The 27,197-nt window shown below is 39.0% G+C and overlaps 1 protein-coding gene across 1 annotated transcript in view; it reads right to left on the bottom strand.

Moving 5' to 3' along the window:
• Nucleotides 1-1,548: 1,548 nt before the first annotated feature.
• The window catches only part of LOC145528652 (uncharacterized), a 40,943-nt gene continuing 15,294 nt past the window's right edge, over nucleotides 1,549-27,197 (bottom strand). Inside the window, exons 3-4 of the mRNA XM_081547299.1 lie at nucleotides 8,247-8,316; nucleotides 1,549-1,925 (exon numbers count right to left, since the gene is read on the bottom strand). Coding sequence (XP_081403425.1) covers nucleotides 1,893-1,925; nucleotides 8,247-8,316 — 103 coding nt within the window. The 3' untranslated portion in view covers nucleotides 1,549-1,892. The remainder of the gene's footprint in view (nucleotides 1,926-8,246; nucleotides 8,317-27,197) is intronic.

The raw sequence follows: 27,197 nt of genomic DNA, 5'->3' as shown, positions 1-27,197 counted from the left end.
TGAGGTTTGTTGTATATTAGATATCTAGCACTAACATATCTTTTTTAATCTTCACAACTCAAGAGCCAAGCATTATCATTTTCTGCATTTTTTAGATGTCAACTGAAGCACAAAGAGTATGTAGTTGGCCCAAGATCACCCAACGAATTAGTGGTGAGGCCAGGACTCCAAACCCAGGTAGTTTGATTTGAAAGGCTATGCTCTTTATAATGTAGACAATGACAGCAGCCTGTAGTGGGTGACGCAACAACTAAGTCTCAGTAGGCTTTGTAAATGCCACATGAAAGAACGTGGTGAGCTAAATTCTGGAAATGTGGAAGAGGAGAACCAGAAGTCAAAGAGAAGCATGGAGAAAATTTTACAATCTGTCTAAAATATTAAGACACCAATAGCTCTAGAGAAATCCAGAAATCCTTTAGTCATGAAAATCCCTAAAAATGCCAATAACACAAGCTCAAGCGCTGCTAGCTAAACCACATATTTCTTTCGCATCTCATTAAAACTGAGAAGTCTCGTGGATGATTTTCTATACGAAGAGTTTCAACCTTAGAACTAAAATCAGAGCAAAAATAATATTTCCTTTACAGCATTTCATTTATAAAAATGAATTTCCATCCAATATTTAATAGATTGCATCTAACCTGAATAGCAGGGTTGCTGTTAGTTACTTTAGACCCAAACTCACCAACAGGGTAGACAATAGCCACAGACAGCTGTCAAGCACTTGAAAAGTGGCTAGTCCAAACCGAGAGATTCTGTAAGTACGAAACACACATTGGATGCTGAGGAAAACAGAAGCATGCAAAGTATCTCAGTATTTTTTCTATTAATTACATGCTGAAATTATAATATTTTGGATATATTGGATTAAATATATTATTAATATTCATTTCACCCATTAATTTCACCAAATTAATATTAATTTTTTTTAATGTGACTACTGGAAAATTTTTAAATTACATTTGTGGCTTACATTATGTTTCTGGTGGAACACTTTTGATCTTTTAAGTGCACTTAGTGAATGTACTAACGTGTATTCACGCTATATTACACAGGCTGAATCACGTTAGTTTTAAAGCTTTCCTTCTGAATTCATAACTGATACAACATTCAGTTTCCAGTTAAACGCACAATATTCATTCAAATGCATTTTTGCTTTCAAATTCTGCATTGAACACTTAAAAGAGAGCTTGCCTCTTTTGGTACAGCACTTACAAGACAGTTGCAAAGCATTGGAGCCACCAACTGTTCAAAAGTGGCAATACCCGGCTAATTCACTCTTGCAGAACAAGACATAAACATCTGTGAGAAACACAATCCTATGAAGGAAAAAATGCTGAAAATAATAAATAGATACTATGTATGGCTTCTGTTTTAAACTAATGTACTTTTTCTTTGCATGGAAAATATATTGCCTCACATTTTCAGTAAATTCTATTTGGAAAATAGAAGGAAATAGTTCAAGAAAAAAGAATACTGATAAGTATATAGAAAACGGTACACAGACTAAAAGATTTCAAGTCAATATTAATTAGTCACTATTAGCTATGCTATTTGACAATTTTAATTGGTAAGAAATCAGAGAATAATAATAAATCCTTCATGTAACAGAAAACAAAACAGATTATACATAATTTTTTAATAGATGCTTTATAATTTTTTGTGATTTTTTAAAAAATGTACCCAGAATTGGGGTGGGATATGGTTCTGCTGGGTCCTTTCTCTGCAGTGGTTGATGTTGATGTCGCTAATGACCATTATGGCAGTTATCCATCCTCCAAATGCTGGGGGTGCTTCAGACAGGACCAGGGCCTCACTATAGGGTAGCTGATGGACTGCCTTGGTTCCCACCAGAGTCCCAGAGTTCTCTGGTTGGTTTAGCAGAAAGTTTTTCAGGCTTGCGCGTCCATGTCTTCTGCCTGGGGCTGGAAATACAGGCAAAATAGTCAACTTAGCAAACTTAAACCTTCGAATGCCCGACCTTAGGTAATAGAGCCCATGACAGAATTCATTCCATCCAGTTTGTCTTTCTTGGGTGTTTGACAAGTCCAGCAGTGGACATGCCCATAACTCTAAGCGAACTTTAGAGATCTAGTGACATCTGAAAGAAATGTTGCTGCTGCTGTGGTCAGAGGACATTAGAATGAATCAGGGTGTATTTGTCCTGGTGACAATGTTAGAAGAGGATTGTAAGAAGACAGAGCCAGGCTTAATAAGCCATTTGGGAAGAGAGACAGGAAACCTGTGTTTGGAGACAACTGTGCTGTGTGCTAGGCTATGCTGTGCTAAGTCGCTTCAGTCGTGTCGAACTCTTTGCTATCCGAGGGACCACAGCCCACCAGGCTCCTCTGTCCATGATATTCTCCAGGCAAATATATTGGAGTGGGTTACCATGCCCTCCTCTAGGGGATCTTCCCAACCCAGGGATCAAATCTGCGTGTCTCATGTCTCCTGCATTGGCAGGCAGGTTCTTTACCACTAGCTCTGCCTGGGAAGCCCTACATATAGGTCTAAGGTGCGGAAAGAATGGTAGAAGACCATCTGGAAGAGAAATTCGACTGACTGCCTGAGTCAAGGGTTCTGTGGGAGAGAGAGCTTGTACATTAAGGAATTTCTGAAGAGAGGAAAAGTAAAGGCCAAGAGCAGAGGGACAGGTTTTCTGTCCCCTCACTATCCCCCACTGCCACTTCCCCATGACATGTCTCCAGAGAAAGCAGGTCTCAGTTTAGGATAGAAAGAATGTTTGATGCTAAATAAAATTTAAAATTGTTTCATATTTTGTACTGGGCCATTCTAATTTTTAAATTAAACTGCTTACCACTGCCATACCTGAAGGACTTTTATTTTCTGTGAGTAACCATAAAACTCATGAGTCTGCTCAAGGATTCTTGTGAAACAGAGAGATGACCTGAACTGAAAACATTTCAAAGCCAAGGTGGGAGACATATCTTAATTGTCACTGTAATCACACTCCTTACATCATGCTTGTTCAGCACACCCAGTTTACATCTGTGGGGTCAAAAGTGTGTTTTTTCCTCGGTAGATGATGAACAGTTCTCCATGTATCCTACTCTGAGAGAAGTCCGTTTTGCTGTGGGGAGTGAGTTACTCCACCTACTTTAGTCACAAAAGAGGATAATTGAATCAGTTTCAGTGAGACTGAGGGGAAGCAGGTAGCATTTCACCTCAAAGTCCATGGGACTCTGCTTTCATAGCTATCATGGAAGAGCTGTATCTTCCTGTTGGGGTTCCTAAGTTGTGGGGGCCATTTTCCCCCCACAATGTGGAAGGAAAGAGAGGAAGATAGTGCAAGACTGTATCATTTTAATCCCAGATCCATGAAGATTTACCATGAAAAATCTCACTTATGTTAGCCCACTAAATTTACATTTTTACTTAAGCAAGTTTGAGTTGTCACTTGCAACAATAGTTTTGACCAATGTTATAATGTTCTTCTTTGACCAAAGAATTATATCTTCCTCTCACTTTTTCACAAACTGAAAGTGAATAAAAATTATCAAATAAACAAAGTATAAAATGAATTCAAGAAGAAGGCTGCTGGTGCTTGGCTAAAATTCAAACTCAACACAGTGGGGTAGGTTTTGATCTGGTCCTCTTCAGCAAGTTAGGAACCCTTATGATCATGCAGAAGCATCTTCAGATGTGGTTTGCAGGGCATATAGGTATCTGTAGATTTCCATTTAGAGTGAAATTTTCAGACTTCTGTTATTGTCATTTAGTCTGAAGAATTTTCTCCAGTGCTGGACCATCCACAAAGATATCTGCTTTGGGTATTCCTTTTCCAGTAACTGGTGCCTAAAAATAAGCAAATTTTCATCAGCATCTACAGTGTCACTTCAAGGCCTTCAGTCCAAGGATTTACCTTATTCATGTGGCTGAAAATATCTGTCAGATGACCCCATCCATGAATCAACTCTTCCTTGTCAAACTGACCTGGAATTTGGGTTGTTTTCCTCTTCCACCTAATAGAAGTAAAACTTCTGTAAAAGGTTTATTTAAATATGTGAAGACTTGTCTTTTGGAATTTGGCACTTACATATTTCTTGTGACAAAATCTCTTGAAAGGTAGCAATTCAAGGCCCTATTTAGCTGTTGACTGCTAACACGCCAACTTGTGATCTTATGTTCCACTCACATGTGGCACTTCCTCCACAAAACCAGACGAGTTTCACTCCTTGGGGGTTCATCTGTGCTTGGAGTGGCAGGACATTTCTTCCACTTGAAATTTTCTTTGGCAAAGTCTATCTTGAAGATACTGACACCACCAACTTGGTGATTCTGTTTTGATGATATCAGTGGAAAGACAAAAAAAAAAAAAAAAACAGGAGCCGGCTGCACTGGCCTTAACTTCTTTCATCCTATAGTAAACTGATGGGGAAAATAACAATAACTAACATGAACCCAAATTCAACTTATGCAAATATTAGAATTTGTTGTGATGATTAAGTACATGTGCACAACTTGATTGAATTTGACTAAACCATTTTAATAACTTTTCATCTAATAACGGGCTTCTCAGGTGGTGTTTGTGGTAAAGAATATGCCTGCCAGTGCAGGAGACACAAGAGATGCAGGTTCAACCCCTGGGTTGGGAAGATAACCCGGAGGAGGAAATGGCAACCCACTCCAGTATTCTTGCCTGGAGAATTCCGTGGACAGAGGAGCCTGGCGGGCTATAGTCCAGGGGGTCACAAAGAGTCGGACACGACTGAAGCGACTTAGCATGCATGTAGTCTTATGCATGAATTGGTCATAAGACGACAATGGTTTTAAATCAGATAGTTTGAAAGATAGTATCATTATTTTTTCTTTTAGTTTGTATCAACATGGATTTTTTAATATATATTCATGTGAATATAAGAGGATGTCCAATTCGTCTGAGATTCAAGGCAGATCTCCTTCCAGATACCAAAATGGTAAACGTGTAGTCTTATCATTTTGGAGTGGTTGCTAATTTTACTTAGCTAAACATTAAATTGTCAGACTTTCAGAACAAATATTATTCTTGAATATGAGCCATGCTTTCGAGTTTATAAATATTACATAGTACATATCTCCACTATTGACTCAAGTGTAGTAAATATCTTTCTTTCTTAATGATTAACTTAGTGTTATTCATGTTACTTATATATACTAAAACATAATACTTAAGAAAATTGGTCTTCTCACAGTATCTGCATAGATGAAAGACTTGGGTGATAAAGAAATAAATAATGACTTCTGAGGACCATATTTGTCCTTTAGTAATAATAATATCTCTTCAGAAGCATTCTCTAATTTTGGCTTAAGTGTCATGTCCTCAAATTTATACCAGGTCATTACAAAATATAACTGCCTGAAAAATTGCTTTTGCATTTGTTGTATTAAACATTTTGTTAATACATTGTCTTTCCTGCAACTTGATATACCAGTTGAGACAAGTATTGAGAACAGAGAAGGAATAAAAATGGCAAAAAGGAAGAAAGGAAGGGAGGGAGGGGGGAAGAAAGGAAGAAAGATAAGTAGGAAAGGACTTTGCTTCTTAAGGAAGTTGTTATTCTTGTTTAGTCGCTCAGTCATGTCTGACTCTTTTGCGACCCCATGGACTGTAGCCTGCCAGGTTCCTCTGTCCATGGGATTTCCCAAACAAGAATACTGGAGTGGGTTGCTATTTCCTTCTCCAGCAGATCTTCCTGACCCAGGGATCAAACCTACGTCTCCTGCATTGCAGGCTGATTCTTTCTGGCTGAGCCATCAGGGAAGCTAGGAAGTGGTAGTATTCTTCTTTTCAGAAAATGAAACATTGCCTATTTACTTGTCTTTCTCCTTGACTGGGCTGTGAATTCCCTAAGGACAGAAAGTTTATCTTTTCCATTTGTATTTTTCTGGTGTCTAGCACAGAAGTTTGTACATGGTGGATATTCAAGAATATTTGGTACATGAACAAATGAACAAGTAGCATTTCTTTTTTTGTTGTTCTGGCAGAAAAGTTAATACTTTTGCTTTCTCTTCCTCTTTGGGGTGCTGATTTTCTATCTAGACCATTTCAACCTATTTGTTATATTTAATGTGGTAGAAGGTACAGAGGCTCTGAGGCCAGATTGCTTGAGTTCAGATTCTGACTCCATTTAAAGCTGCTCATCAATATGATTGTTATTGTTTACTTGTTTTGAGGGAATGCTTCCCAGGTGGCGCCAGTTGTAAAGAACTCACCTGCCAGTGCAGGAGATGTAAGGAAGGAAATTTCACCCCTGGGTTGGGAAGATCCTCTGGAGGTGGACATGGCAGGCTATGGTCCATAGGGTCGCAGGGAGTTGCACACAACTGAAGCGACTTAGCCCAGCACAGTACAGACCTATATGTGTTCATATTCATCCTTTGCCTGCTGAGGTTTTTTGGCCCTTATGCAACTAGATCCATGACATCTTACACGCATCTGACATCTGACTTATCTGTGCAAATTTGTTACCATAACATAACTTGGTCTCTCCTGACCAATACACATGCCAACAGCTTTTCAATAAAGTCTCTAAACCAAACTCCTCTTTACCTTGACCCCTTTTTATATTCCTTAAGGAACAGATCTTTAGAGTCACTTGCTTTCTAATTCTGCACGTGTATGCTTCATGTGGGCAGACGATTTTAACTGCTTTGTTCACTGCTCTATCTCCAGCACTTATAATAACAAGTGGCTCATTATGGGCACTCCACATTGAATAAATCTATATGAAGTTGAGATCTGTCCCCCTCTCATTCAGTTAATCTGATATCTATCACTAGTAAGTTTATCAAAAGGGAGATAGGAAAGTTCTGGTTGCAATATAACTTTAGATATTCACAGATAATTCTCACATTTTCTCTATCTAGTAAATACAGTGGGATTCCCTTGTGGCTCAGCTGGTAAAGAATCCACCTGCAATGCGGGAGACCTGGGTTCAATCCCTGGGTTGGGAAGATCCCCTGGAGAAGGGAAACAGTTATCCCATTTACAACTGAAAATGCATTTACACTTCCCAAGAAGCAGAAAACAAAATCAAATCTAGTTACTAAGTAAAATGGTACAGCCAGGATTGCTTGAGAAGCATGTTTTTTCCTAGTCCAATGTGATGTATTGTGTCTGGCAATATTTGACTAAATTGTAAGTTTTGTATGTTTAATCAGCTTGTGTTCTGGTCATCTACTACTGAGTCATAAACTACTCTGAAACTCAGTGGCTTAAAACAATGACATTTATTTGGCTCTGAAGTTTAGCAAGAGCTTGTTGGGGCATGTCACCTCTGCTCCTCTTGGCGTTAGTGGAAATGGCATAAAGGCTGGTGGCTGGAATCATCTGAAGACTCAGTTACTCATATTTGGTTGATACTGACTTTCAGCTGAATTGGTGGCCAGGATACCCACACATGGATTCTTCCCATGGGTAATTAGTTTTCTCAAAGTATGGTGGTTTGGATCCAAAAGTGAGCCTCTCAAGAAGACTAGGCAGAAGCTGTACCTCTCTCTGACTTTTGAGAAAGAAGCCTCAAAAGTCATAGTGCCTGCTCTATTTAAAACTGATAACCAACAAAGTCCTACTGTATAGCACAGGGAACTCTGCTCAATGTTATGTGGCAGCCTGGGTGGGAGCAGAGTTTAGAGGAGAAAGGATACATACATACATATATATATATATATATATATATATGACTGAGTCCCTCTGCTGTCCACCTGAAACTATCACAACATTGTAAACTGGCTATACTTCACTATAAAATACAGTTTAAAAAAAGATAAGAGATAACAAAACAATTAGTCAATCTCACAAAAAGGTTTATTTTTATTTTCAATTTGATATTTTATGAAAGAACCAGATAGAGATGATCAATCAAATATACAAATTCTAAAAGGTGAAAAAAGTCACAGTATCATTTTTTCCACCATCCCAGACTCTCTCAGAGAGAGAGAACACAGAGAAAACACAGACCTTCTACACACCTGAACAGACATGTTAAAATCGCCCCATACTAAGAGTATGAAAGATAGGATACGTATTATTGGGATCACTTTTAAAAGACATGCTCTTCTCCATCTCAAAATACCAAATATAATGATGAAGATGGGTAGAATTGCCACATTTAGGGGAAAAAAAGCAAAAGTAAGACAACAAGGAGAGAGGCCTTACACCATCTCCTGTGACTGGGAAGGGTAAGGCCCACGGTCCTGATCATATTTCCTCAGGCTGCACACCTAATGTCTCCCCACAGCCTTACCTGAGAGGGGTTTAGGGAATAAGTCTCCATCTTTGACAGCTCTCTTTTTGTTAGTGATGGTTCTGAAGCTCTGAGAAAATACAATTAAGATAATTAATCATCACAGTATTTTCAGGATTCAGGCTTGTCTTGAATTACCTAAAATCTGACTTGCTAGTCAATTATATTTCCCTTAGTTCCACCAATTAGAATGCTGATCCAGAGTTTGATGACTTCAGATGCACTCATTGCCTTTTTGCACTTCTCAAACCCCATGGGCTATTTCTCAAGCTCTCCTGTGACCTGCCTTTGTTAGAAGGAAGAAACCAGGGTATTTCTCCCTCTGCCTTGGTGGCACCTCTGGCTGATTTCCTTTGTAATACCACCCCTGAGTTTCAGGAACACTGCATCCTCCATTTGTTCTATAAGGAGATAGTACCCCCTGCTGCTGCTCGTCCATGGGCTGATGTATCACCCACCTGACTTCTCTAAACGATTCCATCATCAAACCAGTTCCACCATTAAATGTCCTTTGTTTCAAATACTTAAAAGCACTTTAGTATTATTTAAGCCACTGTTGGGCTTTCCAGGTGGCTCAGTGGTAAAGAATCCACCTGCCAATGCAGGAGACTCAGGAGATAGGGGTTTGACACCTGGGTTGGGAAGATCCCCTGGAGGAGGAAAGAGCACCCACTGTAGTATTCTTGCCTGAAAAATTCCATGGACAGAGGAGTCTACAGTCCATGGGGTCACAAAGAATTGGACATGACTGAGCCCCTGAGCACACACACAAGCCACTGTTTCAGCAGCTGAATCAAATTTTTGCAAATAGAATTATGTCTATGGAGTGTTCTCTGTTTCAACTGTGACTTCTCTCACTTTAAAGTTTATTATTCCTTTCAGAGAAGGAAAGTATTTATTGAAAGTTTATTAAAGGCTATATATTTGATGCCTCATTCAATTCTCACAATTCAATAAAGTTGGAAGATAATCCTGCTTTTATAATGAAAACTCTGAGACTCAAGATTAGGTTAATCAAGTATCTTTTCCAGCATCTGACTCTTCATTATTCTTAACATTCTGCTAAACCATTGCATACTTCATTTTCTATCATTGGTCTTTACCCTGGCTTGAGACTAGCCACTTGATACTTAATAATACATTTTAGTGTTTTAGGGGCTTCCCGGGTGGCACAGTGGACATGACTGAGTGTTTTAGTGAGTACCTCTAACTCAGACATTTTCATTCTTAGTAAGTACCTTTTCATCAATACTTGATAAATCAAAGGTTTTGGCTGAGAGTTAGTTACTATAAGAATCCAATTAATAATCAGACGTGGAGTGTGAGATAAGGCATTTCAGGATAGGTGGACATGACAAAATCACCAATAAATAAATTTTACTGATCTCCTTCAGTTCAGTTCAGTTCATTTCAGTCACTTAGTCGTGTCCGACTCTCTGCAACCCCACAAACCACAGCATGCCAGGCCTCCCTGTCCATCACCAACTCCTGGAGTCTACCCAAACCCATGTCCATCGAGTCTGTGATACCATCTAACCATCTCATCCTCTGTCATCCCCTTCTCCTCCTTTCTTCAATCTTTCCCAGCATCAGGGTCTTTTCAAATGAGTCAGCTCTTCGAATCAGATGCCCAAAGTATGGGAGTTTCAGCTTCAACATCCGTCCTTCCAATGAACACACATGACTGATCTCCTTTAGGATGGACTGGTTGGATCTTCTTGCAGTCCAAGGGACTCTCAAGAGTCTTCTCCAACACCACAGTTCAAAAGCATCAATTCTTTGGCACTCAGCTTTCTTTATAGTGCAGCTCTCACATCCATACATGACGAGTGGAAAAACCATAGCCTTGACTAGACGGACCTTTGTTGACAAAATAATGTCTCTGCTTTTTAATATGCTGTCTAGGTTGGTCATAACTTTCCTTCCATGAAGTAAGCATCTTTAAATTTCATTGCTGCAATCACCATCTGCAGTGATTTTGGAACCCAGAAAAATAAAGTCTGACACTGTTTCCACTGTTTCCCCATCTATTTGAGATGAAGTGATGGGCCCAGATGCCATGATCTTAGTTTTCTGAACACAGCTTTAAGCCAACTTTTTCACTCTCCTCTTTCACTTTCATCAAGAGGCTCTTTAGTTCCTCTTCACTTTCTGCCATAAGTGTGGTGTCATCTGCATATCTGAGGTTATTGATATTCCTCCCAGCAATCTTGATTCCAGCTTGTGCTTCATCCACCCCAGCGTTTCTCATGAGTACTCTGCATATAAGTTAAATAAGCAGGGTGACAATATACAGCCCTAGATCCTAAAAAATGCATTTTTGTAGGAAAACATAAATAAATCAGTATTATTATTAAAATAAATCTTATTTTGCATATACAGTAGGATTGACATAAGTTAGAAAGAAACCATACTGAGTTAATATGTCATTATTATAACTGTATTGTCAGTTACTATACTGTCACAGAAGTGCTTCACCATAAGTGATGGTTTAGTTGAAGCTACATCTGTAATGAGAATGATGAATAGCATCTAAGCTTATTTGGTGTCACCTTGAAACATGTTTGCAAGCTCAGGAACATACTTCTTTTGTATATATTTTATTACATGTACACTAATTTAGTGACAATTTGAGTTTTTATGAGTTTCTTTTGGGAAAAATATTTTTAAAAAACAGACCCGTGTGTAGACAGAAGTCAAAGAAATCTGTAAAAATAAGTGTGAAAGTGACAAAAGCCTCAAAGGCAGGCAGTTTTCTAAGATGTCCCCCTATATTTCCTGTCCTGGTGAACACATCCTGCCCAGTCCCCAGGACTGGGAATTGAAAGTGTTTTACTCCTGGGATTAGGTTATGTTATATAAGGTCATTAACCTTGAGATGGGGAAACCACCTTGGAGGGCCTGATTTAATCATCCAAGCCCTTTAAAGCATAGAAGTTTCTCTGACTGCTCACAGAAGAGGAAGTTAGAGAAATTTAAAAGATCATTCTCCACTGCCGAGATGGTGGGGACCTCGTGGTAAGAATTGAGACCAGCCTCTAAACGTTTAGAGCTACAGCCAGCAAGGAAACAGAAACTTCCGTTTTAGGACAGCAAAGAAACGTATTCTGCCAATGACAAAAATTAACCAGGCAAAACCTAGCTCCATATGACAGCGTGGCTGATGGACACCTGGATTTTAGCCTGAGCAGAACGTGGCCACAGTGTGAAGTATTCTGACCCATACAACTGTGAGCTAACCCGTGGGTGCTGTTACAAACTGCTCAATTTGTGGGGCTCTGTTCCCCAGCAACAGAAAAGAAGGTGGCCTGACAGATCAGTTTCAGCACACCCGGAAACATGGGGTGGATGGAACACGGAGGGATGATTTTGCACAGCCTTGTTTTACGTGGCCATGCTAGCGCTCGCCACTGTACTCTGAACAACTGGAGTGGGTTTATGGAGTACTGAAGTTTCCTTACTCAGCTGTAGTCCATCAAAAGCATGTATGGTGTTCCAGCTTACCAAGCACATTTGATCTGGGCACAACTCCAAGAATTAAACAGGGTTGAAGCTTGACTCCATCCAGCGTTTTAGTCCACAACCACATTTGTAAACTGAATAATACAAGACATTGGGTGACAGAAAACATCTATTATATATACAGTGTCTCCAGTGCAACTACTCTGTCCTTCAGAAAGATGTGTCAGAGTCGATGAAAATGGTGCACTGAATTAGTAGAATACTCTGACTTTCTTACTGCTCTATTTCTCAGCCAATAAACATAATTTGAATTTTTGAAAGGTCTTACCTGCACACTGGCAATTTACAGATATTCACACATACAACCACAGAAAAAGCTAAAATATTGTTCACTGTTATATGGACAGTTATTTTCTTACCTCAAAGATAATTATAAAGCATATCATTCAAATGTTTTGGACAAATGAAATATTTCTGAAAAACTGAATATAAACAAGTTTCTTTTAATAACATAATTGCTCCTGGAACATATTTAATTTTAGAGATATAATTCATGGGCAGTCCCTATCCCTTTAACGATGGTGAATGTAAAGTCAGAGCAGCTCAATTAGGGAGTGAAGTTACCCTTATTAATAACAACACCAGTCGTTATATGTCACACTTCTCTATAAAATGTGTTCTAAGTTTTATTGGTTTGTTCAACACTTTTAGTATCTTCAAGTGATGGAATTATTATTATCCATTTTTACCACTAGTGCTGGCTGATTAGAGCAGGGATACACTTTTACCACAATGACATTTTAAACCTAGCAGATTTTTGTATTGTACTTATGCTCTGAATCCAAGAAGAATTTTATATACATTAATGTATATGGGTCATGTGATGATGATATGTGGCATGACTTTAGACAGCACATCTAACAACAATTTTACTTAAGTAAGTAGTTATAAAATAGTATTGGGTTGGCCAAAAAGTTTATTCAGGTTTTTCCATAAGGAGAAATCTGAACAAACTTTTGGCCAACCCAATAAGAGATGAGCATAATATTTATGACAAGTAAAACTCTGATGTTGATTTTTTTAATTAAATATATTTAAGTAAAATTAAATATATGTTAAGTAAAACACACACAGTCATGTCTGACTCTTTGCGACCCCATGGACTGCAGCCCACCAGGCTCCTCTATCCATGGGGATTCTCCAGGCAAGAATACTGGAGTGGGTTGTCAGCCCCTCCTCCAGATGATCTTCCCGACCCAGGGATTGAACCCAGGTCTCCCACATTGCAGGTGAGTTCTTTACTGTCTAAGCCACCAGGGAAGCCCAAGTAAAAATGAAAGAAATATAATTAAATGATAAGATAAACATTATTTTTAAGTGCTATGTGACTATGCCAAGAATTGTGAAAGCAGCTTAATGAATAAAATTTGGGAAATACTACATCATTTCTAAACCTTTTACTTCTATTTGATTCCCAGTTCTGAAATTAGCTTTATCCCTTTACTTTTTTGCAATATATTTTCAAAAGTATCAAGTTAGTCTTAGCAATTAACATTCATTTATTTTAGAAAGTGAAGGCATTTATTTTTGTTAGAGTATTGTTACTAAATGATTCACAAAATACTTTTTCTTACACAAAGGTCCTAGATTAAAACTTCTCTGAGCCTTGTGATATATGTTTAAAGTCCAATCAAAGTAATGGATTTATTATGAACTTATTTATTTATTTACTTATGAAGCTTTGCTTCATATGAGAGTTTGTGTTTTGAGCTAAGTATATTTGAATTTAGTCAATGAAAGAGTTGATCATCAATAATAATTACTTTAACAATGACTGCTTTTATGTGTGTGTTTGAAAGTTTTCAAATATATGTAATACATACTTTTAAAATATTTTAGTATATTTACACATTAAATGATTTATATATGTGTGTGTGTACTTACACATATATATTTAGTTCTTATAAATTATACCAGTATCTACACTGATCAATATTTGTTATTTGATAGTAGAAATCACTAATAATGTTTTGTTAATCATTGGCTTGTGTTCAGGATAAAACAACCAAGTCACTTAGTGCTTTTGAAGGTGAACAAAAGATACTACTTTGTTGTGAAATATTCTGCACACCTCCAAAATAAATTAGAATTCCTCAATACCATCCCTAGGGCCTCCAAATTATTTGATTCTTCCCCAGATCATCAGCAGTGAAAATGGATAATGTTTTATATTGTGGTCTGCCTCATTCAGTGTTAGTTACTACAGCTATTGCCTCTGTCTCTATCTCGCTGTGTGATTGACACTAAAAGCCATCTTAGGTTGGAGAAACAGATTCTTCTTATTTAGGTGCACCCTGGAATGCGTTATAATTACATACTCAAGGGAACTTATGCTGAACACAATTTTGCATTTACATTATGGGCTCTGCCTGCAGGCAGTGACAGTAAAGAGCAATGAGATGAAGCCAAAGATTGCTGCAAACACTTCTTTGCAAAAAAAACTGGGAGGGGTGTACTCAAGGGAAAAAGACTGTAAAAGTTCTATGTCAGATGGAAGAAAAATAATAAACTTAATTTGAAAGGAATATGAAGGGACTGTGTTAGTTAAGGAGCAGGCTAAGCTGATGCAAACAGAGAGCAAGAATGCCACAGCTCACAAAACAATATTTTTTTGTTTAACTTTTCTCTCATATATCAGTCCAGAGGTAAATAAGCAGGAATCTCTGCTTCATAAGGACATTCAGGAACTTGGGTTTCCTATGTGAGGCTTTATGAAACCCTTGAAAATTTCCCCTTGATTACATCTTCAGAACTGGCTTACCAGCACTGTCTTTTTTTTTGTCACACCATTATCATCATTTTAATTAAAAATTTAAATTTAAATATTGAAATTTTATTGTTATAATTTTGTGAGGTTAGTATCTTTACTTACTTTTTTTTTTAATTTATTTAATTGGAGACTAATTCCTGAAGGATGATGCTGTGAAAGTGCTGCACTCAATATGCCAGCAAATATGGAAAACTCAGCAGTGGCCACAGGACTGGAAAAGGTCAGTTTTCATTCCAATCCCAAAGAAAGGCAATGCCAAAGAATGCTCAAACTACCGCACAATTGCACTCATCTCACATGCTAGTAGAGTAATGCTCAAAATTCTCCAAGCCAGGCTTCAGCAATACGTGAACCGTGAACCTCCAGATGTTCAGGGTCAAGTTGGTTTTAGAAAAGGCAGCAGAACCAGAGATCAAATTGCCAACATTCGATAGATCATTGAAAAAGCACGCTTTATTGACTATGCCAAAGCCTTTGACTGTGTGGGTCACAATAAACTGCGGAAAATCCTGAAAGAGATGGGAAAACCAGACCACCTGACCTGCCTCTTGAGAAACCTGTATGCAGGTCAGGAAGCAACAGTTAGAACTGGACATGGAACAACAGACTGGTTCCAAATAGGAAAACGGTATGTCAAGGCTGTATATTGTCACCCTGCTTATTTAACTTCTATGCGGAGTACATCATGAGAAATGCTGGGCTGGATGAAGCACAAGCTGGAATCAAGATTGCCGGGAGAAATATCAATAACCTCAGATATGCAGATGACACCACCCTTATGGCAGAAAGTGAAGAGGAACTAAAAAGCCTCTTGATGAAAGTGAAACAGGAGAGTGAAAAAGTTGGCTTAAAGCTCAACATTTAGAAAACTAAGATCATGGCATCCGGTCCCACCGCTTCATGGCAAATAGATGGGGAAACAGTGGAAACAGTGTCAGACTTTATTTTTCTGGGCTCCAAAATCACTGCAGATGGTGATTGCAGCCATGAAATTAAAAGACGCTTACTCCTTGGAAGGAAAGTTATGACCAACCTAGATAGCATATTAAAAAGCAGAGACATTACTTTGTCAACAAAGACCTGTCTAGTCAAGGCTATGGCTTTTCCAGTAGTCATGCATGGATGTGAGAGTTGGACTATAAAGAAAGCTGAGCGCTGAAGAATTGATGCTTTTGAACTGTGGTGTTGGAGAAGATTCTTGAGAGTCCCTTGGACTGCAAGGGGATCCAACCAGTCCATCCTAAAGGAGATCAGTCCTGAGTGTTCATTGGAAGGACAGATATTGAAGCTGAAACTCCAGTACTTTGGCCACCTCATGCGAAGAGCTGACTCATTGGAAAAGACCCTAATGCTGAGAAGCACTGGGGGCAGGAGGATAAGGGGACGACAGAGGATGAGATGGCTGGATGGCATCACCGCCTCAATGGACATGAGTTTGGGTAAACTCCAGGAGTTGGTGATGTACAAGAAGGCCTGGCGTGCTGCGATTCATGGGGTTGCAAAGAGTCAGACACGACTGAGCAACTAAACTGAACTGAACTGAATTACTTTACAATATTGTAGTGGGTTTTGCCATACATTGACATGAATCAGTCATGGGTGTACATGTGTTCCCATCCTGAATCGCCCTCCCACCATCCTCCTCATCCCATCCCTCAGGGTCATCCCAGTGCACCAGCCCTGAGTGCCCTGTCTCATGCATCGAACCTGGATTGACAATCAGTTTCACAAATGATTATATACATGATTCAATGCTATTCTCTCAAATCATCCCACCCTCGCCTTCTCCCACAGAGTCCAAAAGTCTGTTCTTTATATCTGTGTCTCTTTTGCTGTCTCGCGTATAGGGTCATCATTACCATCTTTCTAAATTCCATATATATGTCTTAATATACTGTATTGTTGTTTTTCTTTCTGACTTACTTCACTCTGTATAATAGGTTCCAGTTTCATCCACACCTCATCAAAACTGATTTAAATGCATTCCTTTTAATAGCTGAGTAATATTCCATTGTGTATATGTACCACAGCTTCCTTATCTATTTGTCTGCTGATGGACATCTAGGTTGCTTCCATGTCCTGGCTATTATAAACAGTGCTGTGATGAACATTGGGGTACACCTGTCTCTTTCAATTCTGGTTTCCTCGGTGTGTATGCCCAGCAGTGGGATTGCTAGGTCATAAGGCAGTTCTATTTGCAGTTTTTTAAGGAATCTCCACACTGTTCTCCATAGTGGCCGTACTAGTTTGCATTCTCACCAACAGTGTAAGAGGGTTCCTTTTTCTCCACACCCTCTCCAGCATTTATTTTTTCTAGACTTTTGGATAGCAGCCATTCTGACTGGCGTGAAATTGTACCTCATTGTGGTTTTGATTGGCATTTCTCTGATAATGAGTGATGTTGAGCATCTTTTCATGTGTTTGTTAGCCATCTGTATGTCTTCTTTGGAGAAATGTCTGTTTAGTTCTTCGGCTCATTTTTTGATTGGGTCGTTTATTTTTCTGGAATTGAGCTGCAGGAGTTGCTTGTATATTTTTGAGATTAATTCTTTGTCCGTTGCTTCATTTGCTATTATTTTCTCCCATTCTGAAGGCTGCATTTTCACCTTGCTTATAGTTTCCTTTGTTGTGCAAAAGCCTTTAAGTTTAATTAGGTCCCATTTGTTTATTTTTGCTTTTATTTCCATTACTCTGGGAGGTGGGTCATAGAGGATCCTGCTGTGGTTTATGTTGGAGAGTGTTTTGCCTATGTTTTCCTCTAGGAGTTTTATAGTTTCTGGTCTTACATTTAGATCTTTAATCCATTTTAAGTTTATTTTTGTGTATGGTGTTAGAAACTGTTCTAGTTTCATTCTTTTACAAAAGGTTGACCAATTTTCCCACCACCGCTTGTTAAAGAGATTTTCTTTTCTCCATTGTATATTCTTGCCTCCTTTGTTAAAGACAAGGTGTCCATCAGCTCAGTTCAGTCGCTGAATTGTGTCTGACTCTTTGCGACCCCAAGAATGGCAGCACACCAGGCCTCCCTGTCCATCACCAACTCCCGGAGTCTACCCAAACCCATGTCCATCAAGTCGGTGATGCCATCCAGCCATCTCATCCTCTGTCGTCCCCTTCTCCTCCTGCCCCCAATGCTTCCCAGCATTAGGGTCTTTTCCAATGAGTCAGCTCTTCGCGTGAGGTGGCCAAAGTACTGGAGTTTCAGCTTCAACATCCGTCTTTCCAATGAACACCCAGGACTGATCTCCTTTAGGAGGGACTGGGTGGATCTTCTTGCAGTCCAAGGGACTCTCAAGAGTCTTCTCCAACACCACAGTTCAAAAGAATCAATTCTTTGGTGCTCAGCTTTCTTCACCATCCAACTTTCACACCCATACATGACCACTGGAAAAACCATAGCCCTGACTAGATGGACCTTTGTTGGCAAAGTAATGTCTCTGCTTTTAAATATGCTATCTAGGTTGGTCATAACCTTCCTTCCAAGGAGTAAGTGTCTTCTAATTTCATGGCTGAAATCACCACCTGCAGTGATTTTGGAACCCCCAAAAATAAAGTCTGACACTGTTTCCACTGTTTCCCCATCTATTTCCCATGAAGTGATTGGACTGGATGCCGTGATCCTAGTTTTCTGAATGTAGGTGCCTGGATTTATCTCTGGGCTTTCTATTTTGTTCCATTGATCTATTTTTCTGTCTTTGTGCCAGTACCATAGTCTCTTGATGATTGTGACTTTGTAATATAGTCTGAAGTCAGGCAGGTTGATTCCTCCAGTTCCATACTTCTTTCTCAAGATTGCTTTGGCTATTCGAGGTTTTTTGTATTTCCATGCAAATTGTGAAATTATTTGTTCCAGTTCTCTGAAAAATACCGTTGGTAGTTTGATAGGGATTGCATTGAATCTATAGATTGCTTTGGATAGTATACTCATTTTCACTATATTTGATTCTTCTGATCCATGAACATGGTATATTTCTCCATCTATTTGGGTCGTCTTTGATTTCTTTCATCAGTGTTTTATAGTTTTCTATATATAGGTCTTTTGTTTCTTTAGGTAGATTTATTCCTAAGTATTTTATTCTTTTCATTGCAATGGTGAATGGAATTGTTTCCTTAATTTCTCTTTCTGTTCTGTCATTGTGAGTGTATAGGAATGCAAGGGATTTCTCTGTGTTAATTTTATATCCTGCAACTTTACTATATTCACCTAAAGCAACTAGAAAAAGAAGAAAAGAACCCCAGAATTAGTAGAAGAAAAGAAATCATAAAAATTAGGGCAGAAATAAATGAAAAAGAAACAAAGGAGACCATAGCAAAAATCAACAAAGCTAAACACTGGTTCTTTGAGAAGATAAATAAAATAGACAAACCATTAGCCAAACTCATCAAGAAAAAAAGGGAGAAGAATTAAACCAACAAAATTACAAATGAAAATGGAGAAATCACAACAGACAACACAGAAATACAAAGGATCATGAGAGACTACTATCAGCAACTATATGCCAATAAAATGGACAACTTGGAAGAGATAGACAAATTCTTAGAAAAGTGTAACTTTCCAAAACTGAACCAAGAAGAAATAGAAAATCTTAACAGACCCATCACAAGCAAGGAAATCGAAACTGTAACCAGAAATCTTCCAACAAACAAAAGCCCAGGACCAGATGGCTTCATAGCTGAATTCTACCAAAACTTTAGAGAAGAGCTAAGACCTATCCTATTCAAACTCTTCCAGAAAATTGCAGAGGAAGGTAAAGTTCCAAAGTCATTCTATAAGGCCACCATTACCCTAATACCAAAACCAGACAAAGATGACACAAAAAAAGAAAACTACAGGTCAATATCACTGATGAACATAGATGCAAAAATCTTAACAAAATTCTAGCAAACAGAATCCAACAACATATTAAAAAGATCATACATCATGACTAAGTGGGCTTTATCCCAGGGATGCAAGTCTTCAATATTTCAAATCAATGTGATACACCACATTAACAAATTGCAAGATAAAAACCATATGATTATCTCAATAGATGCAGAGAAAGCCTGTGACAAAATTCAACATCCATTTATGATAAAAACCCTCCAGAAAGCAGGCATAGAAGGAACATACCTCAACATAATAAAAGCCATATATGATAAACCCACAGCAAACATATTCTCAATGGTGAAAAAATTGAAAGCATTTCCCCTAAAGTCAGGAACAAGACAAGGGTGCCCACTCTCACCACTACTATTCAACATAGTTTTGGAAGTTTTACACAGCAGTCAAAGAAGAAAAAGAAATAAAAGGAATCCAAATTGGAAAAGAAGAAGTAAAACTCTCACTGTTTGCAGATGACATGATCCTCTACATAGAAAACCCTAAAGACTCCACCAGAAAATTGCTACAGCACTGTGTCTTTACTTAGGACCAAGGGAGAGAAAGAGAGGGGCATACACTTGTGTAGAGAGCAAGCCTGGTTATGCTACATGTGTAACTTCACACACTCTGTTGTTAAGAACCCTGTCTTCCATATGGGAAAACTGAATCTCTGGCTGGAGTACTCACTAAAAACATGAAGAATTTTATTCTCAAAGGAAAATGGGTAAAGAATCCTGAAAAGCAGAAGTTTCTGCCCTTGGGCTCTAGCCCCCACAAATCCATGCGCACCAATTTTTTCATGAAGAAAACATACGGTCTCCCCAAGGAATGCAACTTCAAGGTCATTGAGTTATTGTTCTCACTTCAAAATCTAGGCTTGCCTAGTAATGTTTGTTTCTTTCTAGCTGACCTAAAGGTAGATCTTCAAGGACAATCAATCCATTATCTAATAGATGAGTTGTGCTTCCATACAGGATAGAGGATCTTGATAAAGGTTAAAGAACTGCAATAAAAACTACCATTCTCAAAATGAAGAGTGGGAAACAGCAATCACTATGATAACCTGTTTGGCAGGAATTAAGAAGGCTTCCTTTCCAGGCAATAAAGTAAGTCCTTTGGTTAGGCTCTGATTCTAATCTCTGGAATTTCTAGAAAGAATTTGTTTGTCCACTGCTCTCGTGGGCACTGGTCTTACCCCCGGGAGATTCATTCTTTTCCATTATTTGGAAAAGATATCAGTGGTGTCATCCTGTATCAGCCTGAGTCCAATCTGGAGAGAGAAACCATGTGGCAACTTGAGCAGGGAAAGTTTGACATGAAGAATTAATAACTAAACAAGCTTTTGGGGCTTCCCTGGTGGCTCAGATGGCATGGAATCTGCCTGCAATGCAGGAGACCCAGGTTCGATCCCTGGGTGGGGAAGATGCCCTGGAGAAGGGTATGGGTACCCACTCCAGTATTTTTGCCTGGAGAATTCCATGGAATAGAGGCCTGGCAGGCTACAGTCCATGGGATCGCAAAAAGTCAGACATGACTGAGTGACTTTCACTTTGGAAAAATGAGGAATTGGCTTCTAAAAAGTAATGAGAACCCTTTAAAAAGGTAGGAATAGCAAGTATAAGGAAAAACCACTACCTCTGGACCAAGATAGAACATGAAGGAAGAAGCTCCCTAAGGACTGAGATCTGAACTTGTTGGAGGGTCAGAATGGCTCACTGAATGGCAGAGAAGAGAAGTCACTGTGGGCTTAAGTCAGGGGAACTGACCAGTACTACCCTCTAGGGTGCTTAGGACAGCTACTCAGGGTGCAGTGTCTAGCCAATGGTGCTCAGTGGTGACAATGTCTGAGGAAATGCTGCTGACCATTAACACATTGAAGGAGGTGTGGGTCATGGAGAAGAGCCCACCAGTAAGCGTACCAGCACCAGGAAGGAAAACCCCTTCCTCCTACAATCTGTCTCCAGAGCCTTCTATTGACAAAGCTTCGGAGTCGTGAAGACCCCCTGAAGAAGGAAATTTCAACCCACTCCAGTATTTGTGCCTGGAGAATCCCATTGACAGAGGAAGCTGGCAGGCTACAGTCCATAGGGTCACAAAGAGTAGGATGCGACTGAGCAACTAACACAACACAGTGTCAGTTGGCAGGCTCTTCAAAGGGCAAGTTCCATCCTTGCAGAACAGGCAGTGAAGGGCGCATTTGGAGCTGAAAGGTGTTAAGTTGATAAGTGGTGCACATTCTGAAGTGAGCTGTTGAGTGTATTCCCTTCTTGATGACTGCATAACTTCTGCAGATTTTTACAGGTAAAGGTTCCAGTTAGGGATTTCTGGAGACAGACCCAAGGTTTGTGGATTTTTTTGGGGGGTGGGGGCAAACTGTTTTCCTCAAAATATAGTAGGCTCCTAGTCTAACTTGTTCCAGTTGTGTCCATAAAGCAGTACTGATCAAAGATCATAACTGGTTATAGTTCTTAAGCTTTCATGTTCTAGTTTGCTTTCCAGTTGTTGTGTTCAGTCTATCCAGCTTTCACTAAATTTTGTACTGTTACCTGGAGCCACCTTAAAAAATAGTTAGGTTGGAATGCAATGCTCTTAATTCATATTGCAAGGCTGACTTCCACTTTCTGGCTAATATACATGGAGGCTCTTGAGAAATGATCTGAAAAACAACGCTGTCTCCTGTGGTTTAGAGTACTGAAGACGTTAACGTTGCCAAACCTGTCAAACTTTGGCAAATACTGTCAAATCAGTCAATTCAGATTTTATACTACAGGATGAGAAAGCCTCACTGAGAACTATATTCCCTTTCACTTCTGCTTACAAAGCGGCTAATTCTTACCTGACAGTCATTTTCCAGGCTGCCATATTTGTTTCTTTACTATTCACTTCCCAATCAATAAGCCATAACCACACTTTTAAAGCAGTTTTCTCTTTAATTTTATTTATTTATTTATGGCTGCTCTGGGTCTTCATTGCTGCACAAGGGTTTTCTCTAGTTGTGGCGAGCAGGGGCTATTCCCTAGTTGTGGTGCACAGGCTTTTCACTGTGGCGGCTTCTCTTGTTGCAGAGCACAGGCTCTACGGTGCATGGGCTCAGCAGTTGCTGCACACAGGCCTATCTGCTCCTCAGCATGTGGAATCTTCCCAGACCAAGGATCGAGCCTGTGTCCCCTGCAGCGGCAGGTGGATTCCCAACCACTAGACCACTAGGGAAGTCTCATAACATTTTTAAAGTATTTAGTAAAGCAGCACTCTATTTCTAGGTATTAATGTTTGTATTAATTTGAGTACAGGTTAAAATATCATAACAAACAACAGAAAAATCTGTATTTCTCTCACATAACAACCTGTGCCACGCTTAGCCACTCAGTCATGTCAGACTCTTTGTGACCCCACAGACTGTAGCCTCCCAGGCTCCTCTGTCCATGGGGATTCCCCAGGAAAGAACACTGGAGTGGGTTGCCATGCCCTCCTTCAGGAATTGAAACCAAGTCACCCACATTGCAGGCAGATTCTTTACTGTCAGAGCCACCAGGGAAGCCCAAAAATACTGGAGTGGGTAGCCTATCCCCTTTCCAGGGGAACTTCCTGACTCAGAAATGGAACCAGGGTCTCCTGCATTGCAGGTGGATTCTTTACCAACTGAACTACCTGGAAAGCCCCTAACAGTCTAGAAGTAGGCAATTGTTTAGAATGGGTGTATTGGTCATCTCTCACATACAAAGAGACCAACCAATCACTTGAGAGATAAGTTGTTTACCCTCAAATTTAAACTCTGGGAGCAAAAATTTGTCCTCACTAGAAAAGAAACCTTCTCTAGATACTGGTTTGGTATCTCTGCCCACAGTTCCTCTTTCGCCAGCATCATTACCTGAAGACTTAGAGAATACCTGATTCAGTCTGATAGCATATCATTCTAACAGACACTTGCTTCAAAACAAAGGAATTGGGGCCACTGACACATTGATGATGGTATTAAGTATTTTTCCTCACACAGAAACCTAATAATGATAATGATAAAACGAGTAACAAAAGGAATAGATAAGCCCCATATCAGGAATGATCACTGCTAAGCTGGAGTGCTCCAAGCATGATGGCCAATGTATTAGGTATTAGAATTTTCCAGAGAAACGTAACTAATCAATATATATATACATATGCATGCTTACTTAGTTGCTAAGTCATGTCCAACTCTTTTGCAACCCCAAGGATTATAGCCTGCCAGGCTCCTCTGTACATGGGATTCTCCAGGCAAGAATACTGGAGTGGGTTGCCATTTCCTCCTCCAGGGGATCTTTCCAACCCAGGGATCAAACCCATGTCTCCTGCATTTTCTGTACTGGCAGGAAGATTCCTTACCACTGAGCTACCTGAGAAGCCCCTATATGCATACATATACATACATATATATTTTATTTACTTATTATATGTACCCCTATGTTCACTGTAGCATTATTTAAAATTGCCAAAATATGGAATCAACCTAGGTGTAGGCTGAGAGATGAATAGATAAAGAAGATGTGGTATATATAATATGTACACATTGGAATATTACTGTGTCGTCATAAAGAATGAAATCTTGCAATCTGTGACAAAATGGATGGGCCGAGAGGGTATTATGCTTAGTGAAATAAGTCAGAGAAGAAAACACAAATACTGTATGACTTCACTTATCTGTGGAATCTAGAAAACAAAACAAATGAACAAGCATAACAAAACAGAAACAGAGTCACAGATTCAGAGAACAGGTGGCCACCAGGGACGAGGGGATGAGGAGACAAATGAAACAGGTGAGGGAGGGGATGTATAAACTTCCCATTATAAAGTAAATGAGTCACAGGGATGAAATGTAGAGCAAACAGGATACAGTCAATAGTACTGTACATTTGACCTTTGAACAACACAAGTTTGAACTGCCCAGGTCCACTTACACATGGATTTGTTTCATTGGTAAATACTACACAGTGACATATGATCTGTGGTTGCTTCAATATGCAGATGTGGAACTGAAAATACAGATGAACTGGAAAATGGAGGAACCATGTATATAGAAGCCTGCCTATAAGTTACATATGGATTTTTGAGTGCAGGAGGATCAGTATCCCCAGCTCCCAAGTTCAAGGGTCAACTGCAAAAACTCTGTAAAAGCAACAGATAGTAAGTGGACTTACCATGGTGATTATTTTGTAATATTGAGAAATATCAAGTCAGTATGTTTGTAACTGGAATTGACATAATGTTGTAGGTCAATTATACCTAAAAAAAAAATTAGAAAACATGGTGGAGGAAGGATATGGTAACAATACAAAGGACTAGCTGCGGTAACAGGACTGTAACTTTTTCCATAACTTATAGTTAAGTGCTTGCTGAAATTGTGGCCAGCCATAACTTTAAAGGAACTCTGTGATTAACTGGGATTAATGCAGGACATAAGTGGATCTCAGTGGTGCAAGGAGTGTGTTGTGTTGGCCATTACTTGTGAACCATTTTTATCTCCAAAACTTACCTCTTACTGCAGCTACTTCTGAAGTAGGGAGTTCTACACAAACTGATCAACTTTACAAAGCACACAGACAATACTTCACCTTGAACCTGTGCTATGTATCTCTTAATTTCTGCCCAGACAAATCTAATAGGTATCAGTGTCTATGTGCTTTCCCGAGAGTGGGATGGTTAACCGTTGGAGCTGTTTTAATCAGTAGGAATTGAGAACCAGTAAGAAAAATGATCCCCCTTTTATCCCAGACAGTTTTGAAATGCATTTCATAAGGGTCTCCAGAGGGTTTCAAGGAATGAAATATCAGGTACTTTTAATAGTGACCCACTTGATAACTCTTTTCTTGTTTCATTCCCCTCTTTCTTGTTCCTGCCCTTGGGAGCATTTTAAAATAAACGATTTGCAAGCCTGTCTTTGTCTGAGACTCTACTATTAGGGTAATCCCAGTTAAGGTAGAAAACTCTGCACCCAAAGGTTACCAAGGAATCCAGGTTCAATCTGTTGCTCTCTCAACCCTAGAGTTTCTGTCTGCTTCTCTGCAGAAGAGAAGCAGAGGCTGCATAGTCAAAGCAGCCTCACCAGCACCAAGCCCATATTTCATCCCAAAGATGCACAAAGAGATAGTGGAAGATAAGCACGTGGCTTTAAAGAAAATGATCTGGAAGCTGCACACGTCCCTACTCTTTACTTCTTATTAGCAAGAACTTAGTCCATAGCCACTCATACTGCAAAGGATCCAGGACTCTCTAGCTGGGCAACCACGTATGTGCCCAGCAGAAACTTTTCTGAGCCTGTTACTAAAGCAGAGGTCAAACCTGGGCCTCCAGCGTTGGGATAATCGGGTCTTAGCCACTGGACCATCAGAGAAGTCCCTCCTAGGTATTTGATACTGTTACTATTTTGCAGTGTTTATTTTGTAATTTTTGTGTGTTAGAATCTATGAAAACCATTGTTTTTCATATCTTAATTTTATGTTAAATAACCTCACTGAAGTCTTGTATGAGTCCTAATTTTTCTATTAATTTTCTTTGGGTTTCCAAGGAAGGCAATCAGCTTGAATGCTAGTAGTGATCACTTTGCCTCCACTTTCCCAATAGTTATGTCAATCATCTCTGTGTTCTGTTTCAGTGAGTTTATTAACACTACCAAAGCAGAGCTAAGTCTTAGTTGTGACAGCAGCTGTTGTAATACACGATTAAGTTTGTTATGATGCTATTTGCATTGTATTTAGGTAGTTCTTCTCCATCTGTCAACAGAGAGATTATCTTCTGTTTTTGTATTTTTTTTGCAGGTATCATTGCTAACCTGAAGAAACACATTAGGAAGCCATTTCCTTTTTCTTCTAGTCTTTAAGAGTTTATGACAGCATTAGAATTGTCTCATCCTCAGATATTTAAAATAACTCAACACCCCCCAATTCTCCAGCCTCAAAAGCTGTGATGAGAGTGATTATTCAGTTACATTTTAAAGTATGTCTTGGTTATTGATCAATTTCTACATCACTTTTGATAACATGTTTTCTCCAGAAAATCAGTGATCACATCAAGATTTTTAGCATAGAATCTACACATCCTTTTTAATTTTTAAAAATGAGAGTTTAAAACCAAATACTAAAACACATGAAAGTACAAAAACAGAAAAAAGAATCACTGAAAAATCTCTGTTCAGATAACACTGCAATGGACATTTTTGTGTATATTTCTCTGGGTCTTTCTGGCGAGAGTCCTTTATGTATTGGTAATTATTTCCATAGTTTTCATAAAATAATACTCATTTTTAAGTACTTATTTTTCCTGACTGTAACAGAAATGTGGTTAATTCCACACAGCTTGGGGAAGGTATAAATTCAGATAGTAAATCCCATCAAGTCTTTCTGTTCAGCAATAAGTAATGCTAATATTTTGCTATTTAAATTTTGAGAGCCTAATTTTCATAATGTGTAAGATGTTCTAAAAGGCAGTATAGCAGTTAAGAAACTGGTTCTAAAACCAGACTGCTCAGATTTAAATTCTGGTTCCGCCACTTATCAGCCCTGGCTGATATCAGTAAACTGGTTAAGCTGTATATCTCAGTTTCCTCATCTGTAAAATGGGAACAGTGATTACAGCAGTTACTTCATAGTGTTGCGGTTGGGATTAAATGAATACCCAGGGTCTGACACTGGGTCAATAATTGTTAACTACTATTAACTTTAAGTAATGTTAACATAAGGATAGTCACAAATCCTGGATGAAGGGTTGAATAAATTGCCTGTAACAAAATGACTCAAGACACTCAATATGAATTTTAAGGTTACAAATATAA

The sequence above is a fragment of the Giraffa tippelskirchi genome, chromosome 12 (genome assembly GCF_054371585.1).
Source record: "Giraffa tippelskirchi isolate mGirTip1 chromosome 12, T2T-mGirTip1v1.2.pri, whole genome shotgun sequence".
In the NCBI taxonomy this organism is placed as follows: domain Eukaryota; kingdom Metazoa; phylum Chordata; class Mammalia; order Artiodactyla; family Giraffidae; genus Giraffa; species Giraffa tippelskirchi.
The sequence above is the reverse complement of the archived record's forward strand: the minus strand, read 5'-3'. Positions and strand labels throughout refer to the sequence as shown.